General features: G+C 39.6%; 1 protein-coding gene across 1 annotated transcript in view; it reads left to right on the top strand.

Annotated features, from left to right (window-relative positions):
* Positions 1–110: 110 nt before the first annotated feature.
* The window catches only part of LOC139656169 (E3 ubiquitin-protein ligase rnf213-alpha-like), a 59,396-nt gene continuing 51,691 nt past the window's right edge, over positions 111–7,815 (top strand). Inside the window, 10 exon segments of the mRNA XM_071533672.1 lie at positions 111–299; positions 494–549; positions 676–773; positions 776–834; positions 1,316–1,453; positions 1,626–1,724; positions 1,816–1,938; positions 2,506–2,695; positions 3,098–3,271; positions 3,895–4,047. Coding sequence (XP_071389773.1) covers positions 111–299; positions 494–549; positions 676–773; positions 776–834; positions 1,316–1,453; positions 1,626–1,724; positions 1,816–1,938; positions 2,506–2,695; positions 3,098–3,271; positions 3,895–4,047 — 1,279 coding nt within the window.

The following is a 7,815-nucleotide window of genomic DNA, read 5'->3' as shown; positions in this document are numbered from 1 at the left end:
GTTGAGATGCAGTGATTATCTGACAAGCAATCTTTGAGATCAGTAAACACACTTATTTTTGTTTGAATTTTTGCTTGACACAAACATCGACCTGACTCTGAAATAGGAGTATGATCAAGATGATGAAAGAGAATGCACACTTGGCGGACATTGATCGTCTGCTTGTGCACTCCTGGATGTCTCTGTTGAGTCTGGATGATCTAATGAGCTTCATATCCAGTGTGCGCGTGGAGCTCTTGGACATTCTTCATCACATGCTGTTACATCTCAAATCTGGAATCACTTACAACAACTATGCGGTATGTATCCATATCATCATATTTTCTAAATGAAAGGTACCACTTGCTTGAATTTTAGTCGCTTTAAAGTTGTAACTTGTCAAACTATCTCTCCCGTTGAACCATGTCTACAAATTAGCCTACATACTCCTCTGTTATTCGGATCTGCTAAAATTGATACTAAAGTACTAAACTACTAAAATGTACTTTTACAGGCCATGAGAGGCTTGACATTTCATCTCATTGAAAGACAAAGCCAACAAAAAAACAGGTAAAAAAAAAAAAAAAGTAATCTACTAAATTTACCGCTGTAATATATCTACTAATTTCAACAAATTTCAAATTCGTGACAATCTTCATGCATACACTGAAAATTATCTCATTGTTTTTTTCATAGTTATGATGACAAGTATGAAGAGTTTTGCTTGAAAACTGCAGTGAGACTTCTTAGTATTATCTGCCGCTGCAGTACAGAACCAGACCGCTCGGAAATTCCCTTCACTTCCTTGATCTGTTCTGTCTGATTGCGGGAGATTATGTCTGTGCTAATTCCCAGGTGAGATTCGCCCATCAGTTCAGTGTGTTTGACAGCCTACACATCCCTATCCTCATACCAAAGCATAGTGAGCACTTTAGATGCTTTGGACCAATGCACAGCAATAGCTCCATACTCGTTATTTTGTCTATTGTGTGTAGAGAAAATGATTAATACAACCTAAACGGATACCTAGATATTGTGAATTGGTCATTGGTTATTCCTCTCCACCAAACATTTGACATCTTATGGGAAAAAGTCTCTACACTCATCTTCCAGTTTTCCTAAAACAAGTTCTTGTTGGCATTCCTCATTGAAAGGAAGACGCATAGGGAATCTCTTGGTTTCAGTGAGGAATGCTTAATATGCTTACCAAGAGTTAGGGAAATCAAAGAACAAATGTAAAGCGTTTTCCACTAAAACAAGTGTTTGGTGATGAAAAATAACCAGCTAAACTTCAAAATATTGAGGTATCCATAAAAACTGATCACTGTTATTCCAGTCAAGAGAGAGAATCCATGAAGAGGCAGTTGGGGAGACGTTGGAAACAATGAGGGAATGGCGGAGACATACATTCACAAACAAATTGCTGAATGCATGGCACGACAGAACACAGTTTACCTCACCAAATGAAATTGAGGTAAGAGTTAACAGCAATGAATAATTATCCTCCCTGTCATGGTTGCACATATAAAATAGTGTTTTGATCTCATATTGGAGACATTTTGATATGGCTCAAGCACTGACAATTCTTATGTAGCCCTTATGTGGAAACCTAGCTATTGAAATCCATGTCTTGTCTCACTTTCTAGGTATGGAACAAGTTAATCTCATGCTGCTTCAGTCATAAGGAACTCACCACGGTCTGGAGAACCACCTTCAACGATGACTTTGAAGGAAAACTAAAACGGGTAAGTCAGGCTTTGTGTTTGTTTTAACATGCCTTACATGTGTACTTTCTACAACAAAACCGCCAAGAGCATCTGGATGCTTGTGTTCTAGGAAACCCCAATGGATCAAATTAGATTCTACTGTGACAAGATGGAAGAACTGAGCGAGACAAAGCCTTTGTTGTCCAACTCAGTGGAGAAATGTGCCTTGGAGGCAGTTGCTGCTATTTGTCAGGTAGGTTTTTTGATGAACACCCCAGCACAAAATCAGCATGGGAACTGAATCGAAATTCCTAATCAGTCAGTGTCTGGTTGGACTGTGCTCCATACAGTCTAAGCAAGCTGACGCGTTTGTAAACACAAAACAAGTGTTAGGGACGTTACCTGCCTGGGCAGTGGCTTCAGTGCTGTCTGACTCTCCAAAGAATGGGCTGAAGTTGCAACAAATTCACAAATTTGAAAACTCTTATACCCAAAAAGCATCCAACTTCATGGCTGAAGCACAATACTGTACAGTTTGTTATGTTCATTCTACAGTTCAGTTGCTGGTGTATGGGTTGACAGCTCAGTTGCTATATTGGACTGAACAAACCATTCAGGCAGGTAGGCAGGGCCACCTTTTAGTCAAAAGACAGTACAAATGAGTGAGTGATTCATTTGTTCAGTTTGTTCAGCAGTTCAGTTGCCAGTATATGGGTGAGTAGCTCAGTGGCTGCATCAGACGTTTCAGACTGAACAAACTGTTCAGGTGCATGATTTTGATTCAGTCATCATGTCTCATGATACATTTTTTTCTGTTTAGGATAAATCTGGTGGAGCTGTTTCTGCTCTGTTGAAGAAACATGATATCACCAAGTTTGGGAAACTGATGTCTGTGATTGTGCTGAAGTCATGGCCCACCGACGCCAATGGACATTACATTGAAGGCGAGGAGTTTGTGATCGAGCACCTTCTAAACTGGCCCATGGCCAAAACTATCTTCCAAATGACAGGTGCATATCTTCATCTACTGTATATTCCATAGATGCACACAGTTTATCTAGTACTTGGGGGACACCTAACTGGCTAGTGCTAATGGTCTTTCTTTATGCCTGTTATACTAGTTTCTAATATACAGCATTGAGAGCAAGCAAGCGGACAGCGGAGCAGCACTTAAAAGTAAATAGCAGCCAGGAGTTTAAAATAAGCTGTCCACATGTATGTACTAATGCAAGCACGAGCGGAATCATTTTGGCCCAAAAAATTGGTCACATCACTATTTCAGTGACATTTTGCAGGTGTACCCCAAATCCAGTGGCTAGGCTTTCTCCGCATAAACAACCACATTTTAGTGAACTACTGCTTCATAGTTGAAATGTTGTGTTGTTCATGTTTGTACTTCGCTTGTTTTTCAGGTGCAAGAGAAAAACTGATGGACAAGTTGTCGGCTGATGCTCAAATCAGGATGACTGTGGCGAGTTCAGCATTCAAATCTGTTTCAGAGAAATTCCTCAGTGGCAACATCCAAATTAAAACTCTGAACCAAATCCTCCATAATGACCGTAAATTTGCTGAGTTGCTGAAGATAGGTGACTATGACCAATAATTAATTTAGAGGTTGAAGTTGTTTGTATATGTTGCTGTTGTCACAATATGAGAATTTTGACTTTGATACCAATCCTAAGTTTAATATCTAAAAATTCGATACTACTATGATACCATGACAAACAAGCAATGTTACAGAACAGGGATGCTTTACTAAGTCACTTGCCTTGGACAGCTTTGTAGCAACTTTTGCACAGGAGTTTTGAGTTGAGTTCCATATTAGGTGCCTGGCACCAGTTTTGTCAACTACTTCCGGTGGACTAGGATCCAGTTGAAGACACAGTGAAATGTTTGATTCTGTTGCCTGTTTTCAGCTAGTTGAGTCCATTGAATTTAGTGCTGACTGTTGAAGTCCTCTGTGTGTTCCTTTCCTCCTCATCCTCCTTCTCCTCCTTCTTTTTCTTCTTCTTCTTCCATATATAACTTTGTGGAAACTTTCATCCAGAGCACAATACAGTACATTGAATGCATATTCTTTAAACCCTTGACCCTAGTGCCATGCTCTACCCATTGAGCTTCACAGCACCACCACTAGTTTAGGAAATACTAGCAAGTAATTCCACTTATGTATTTCTGTTCATCCATGCAAGTGTTTTTCTCATCCTAGATGGCTTGTGTGATGATGGTCGTTGTAAAGATGACAGAAACATGAGAAGATTACTGAGACTAAGAAAAGAGGAAGCAGAAGCTGTCCATACTGATAAGGAGCTGGTCAAGGGTCTTCTACAGATCTGCCAGGAGCTTCCAAAACATGTCAGAGGTAAGTAGACGTTGCACCTTGTGAGAGCGAAATGTTACTAGGGGTTCCCTACCCTCTTGTTAGGGGTTCAAGCCCGTAGGGCTGAAACCCTTTTGTTTTTGTGCTGGTTTATTAGGGGTTCAAGCCCCGAAGAACTGAAACCCTTTTGTTTTTGTGCTGGTTAGGGGTTCAAGCAGAAACATGAAATTTGGCCCAATGACAGATATTGGTAACCATTACTAGGTCAATAAATATTTCCCCAATCGGCCTGAAAGGGGCACTATAATTAAAGGTTTTACTTTAAAGGCCATAACTCCTACACCGTTTGTCCGATTTTCACAAAACTTGGTACACACTTGGTACACATGTTAAAAACACATTTTTAACATCTTGTCCTACACCGTTTGACCGATCACCACCAAAATTGGTATGTAGCATCTACAGACTAATCTCATTAAAAGTTGTTGATATCTACTGTCGTTTTGAAGATATTCATTTTTAAAGTTGTGAGAGGGAGTGGCCTGTCAGCTAAATTGAATAGTAGGGGGTGCCATAAATGCCAAAAAAATTTATCTCCTAATCCAGATGACGAAATTGCGTGAAATTTGTGTTCAGGGAGGATGTACTAGTCAAAATCAGAGGTTTTGTCATCATTGGTGAAAGTAGGTGGGGCCTATGGTATGATAACCATGCAATAGCTGGTAAATCAAAGTCCATTTGCATAATCGGCCCCAACCTTCTCAGCTTTGTCTGGAATGGCATTTCGAACATGCGTACCGAATTTTGTGCGATTCGACCAAAAGGGGGCGCCGCAAACGCCAGTCAATGGCCGTGGCCTAACACGAAAACGGCCGTAACTCCGCACCCGTTTGTTCAATGATCGCGAAACTTGGCAGATATATCAAGGGATATATTTGGACCATGTCCACGGAACCACTGACACTTTATTCGCAACGTCAGTACCGTTCAGAAAAGGCTTGAACCCCTTTCATGGCCGCTTGCGGCTATATTTTATTGTTGTTCATCGATGTTGGCGCAAATTCCCATGAGTTGGTACATCGCAGAGACATCAAATTTGACCCAATGACAGATATTGGTAACCATTACTAGGTCTATAAAAATGAACCCAATCGGCCTGAAGGTGGCGCTATAATTAAAGGTTTTATGTTAAAGGCCATAACTTCCACACCATAAGTCCGATTTTCACGAAACTCCACATTATACAGGTGACCATACTCTACAGCTTTGCAATTTGGAACCTCAAGGTCCACCTGGAAAGTTTTTGAGATATTTTGAAAGTTTTGAAAAACACATTTTTAACATCTCCTCCTACACCGTTTGACCGATCACCACCAAAATGTTTATGTATCATCTACAGACCTATCTCATTAAAAAGTTGTTAAAAGGTTGTTATCTACTGTTGTTTTGAAGATATTAAGTTTTAAATTTGAGAGCATGGCCTGTCAGCTAAATTGTCGTAACTTCATGACCGATTGTCCAATCATCACAAAACTTTGTGAATATGTTCAGATATCATCAATGACCATGTGTGCACAGCTGTTTTAATCTTGAACAGTAGGGGGCACCACAAATGCGAAAAATGTATATCTCGTTATCGGCTACATGGATTCGTACGAAATTCGGTTTGCACGATTTAGGTTTCATGACTCAGTCGATGCATGAAATTTTGTAATGATTGATTAAAATGGGCGTGGCTTATTACAACAAATCTAAATTTCTAGACATTTCACATTCCAAAATTCAAAACATTTGAATTTTTTCAGTACATCCACTGAATTGTGACAAAAGTTTGCCTCACTGCAACCTATGGTCAATTCAGAAGTCCGTCACTCTATATTTTTCAAAATATGCAAAATCAGTTAACATCGATATCTCCACAAGTCTTCATTCATATGCTACCAAAATTTTCATCGACATTCCACAGATGGTAGATATCAAGTTTTTCAAAGGGTGTTCAGATCAACAGTGAGCCCGCAGTGATATTCAATATCTTGCTGTAATTTGTACTGTATGCACAACATTTTCTATTTCGCCAAATGTTTGATCAAACTTAAACAAAATATTTGACAATACACCCGAAACCAGCAGAATGGTGTGTGATTTTTTTCTGAATTTTATCACTAACATTTTGACTGTTGTAAGCATTTTAAGTCTAAATAGACAAAAATACCCCAGTTTTGCACATGTGATGTCATTGCCTTGACTTGTGAGAACATGTGTGGCAACCATGTCTCCCCAGTGGCACATTTGGGATACAAATGTCTAGGGTTTCGAATCTCCAGGTGGCCAAGTCCTTTTTGCCTACAATGTACACATATCCAGGTGATTGTACTCAAGGTCTGCCTGGAAAGTATTTGAAAAACACATTTTTAACATCTCCTCCTACACCGTTTTACCGTTCACCACCAAAATTTTTATGTAGCATCTACAGACCAAAAGGTTGAAAGGTTAAAAGGTTGTTGATATCTATTGTCGTTTTGAAGATATTCATTTTTAGATTTGAGAGAGAGTGTGGCCTGTGTCATGATCTAACACACGCACGGTGAGAAAGTATGAAAACAGTGAAATTTCAACCTACCGTTCAGAGACATCCTGCTGTAACCGTGTCTGTAAAACTTCGGTAGTTGCATCCTCTTGTTTGGTTGACAGATTCCGCCTCAAAAATGTAGGTTTTACATGTTCTGTCATTGAGTTTTCTTCTACACGCAGCTGCCATCCAAGTCAGACATAAATGTCTTTATTTCAGTCTTTATTTTGATAGTGGCCTCATGTCTTTGACAGTAACTCTTCTCAAGTCTTATCAACCCTGCTGGAGTCAACACATTTAGGCCATCATGTAACTTTTTATCTTTAGCTGATATGCTGGCAGGTGGATTGGGGAATGACATCTCTCTTATTGGCACTTTTGCTATCCTGCTCCTTTGTTTCAAGCTTTGTGGTGTTGTGGATACTCTTGAGATGTTTTTTCAAGTTTTAAGTAGTGTTTCTGGCAGTGGAGAGCAGGATTTGGGGCAGAGCTTGCATTTCACTTTGCATTTCACCTATCACTTCGATAAATGTAAAGTAGTAGGAACATTTCCATGCAGCAAAAGTTAGATGGCATTCGGACTCCATGATTGTCAGATATCTCAATCAGTTTGTGATGCTGAGAACAGCTGGAATTGAGATAGTTCTTGATTTATATGGCTCGAATACACAACAGACCGCTGCATAGTCCAACAAAAATAAAAGCCATGCATAGCTCCAAAGTTGCGGCTCCGATCCGGCTACGTTTCAGATCGTCAACATGCTGCGTGCTGCAGCCAGGACAGCAGCTGCGTTGAAGTAAATGGCTACATATCTGATCCGATCCTTCCAAAAAAGATGGACTGAAACGCAACTGGTGTAGTTAAGCTACAGCAGTGCAGTGGAAAATACCATTGAATGAGCAGAATGCTTACTTTTACATATGCTTATTTTTGCTTAAATTCCTTTATTTTAGCAACAGCACAAACAAAACAAGATATAATTATCTCCTTATTTACAGTGCGCATATCTTACAGCCTATGCCTGTAAAACAAGTTTGCATGTTAATCAAGTGTCAGGTCTGTATGCCACAGTGAAAACTATGCATTTAGGTGACAAACTACACATTTGCAGACCTCTTACTACACTTTCTGATCTTTTGAGGTTGGCATCTCTGGTTATAAGTTTAGACAACAGAATTGTGTGTCACGATATCACAATATCATCATTATGATATGATTCCACTGAAAGACGATAGACGAT

The sequence above is a fragment of the Centroberyx affinis genome, unplaced genomic scaffold (genome assembly GCF_046629955.1).
Source record: "Centroberyx affinis isolate AG114_WGS23_722 - 3 ecotype Tasmania unplaced genomic scaffold, CSIRO-AGI_Caff_v1 ptg002398l_1, whole genome shotgun sequence".
Taxonomy (NCBI): Eukaryota; Metazoa; Chordata; class Actinopteri; order Beryciformes; family Berycidae; genus Centroberyx; species Centroberyx affinis.
This window is presented reverse-complemented; position numbering and strand designations above follow the sequence as displayed.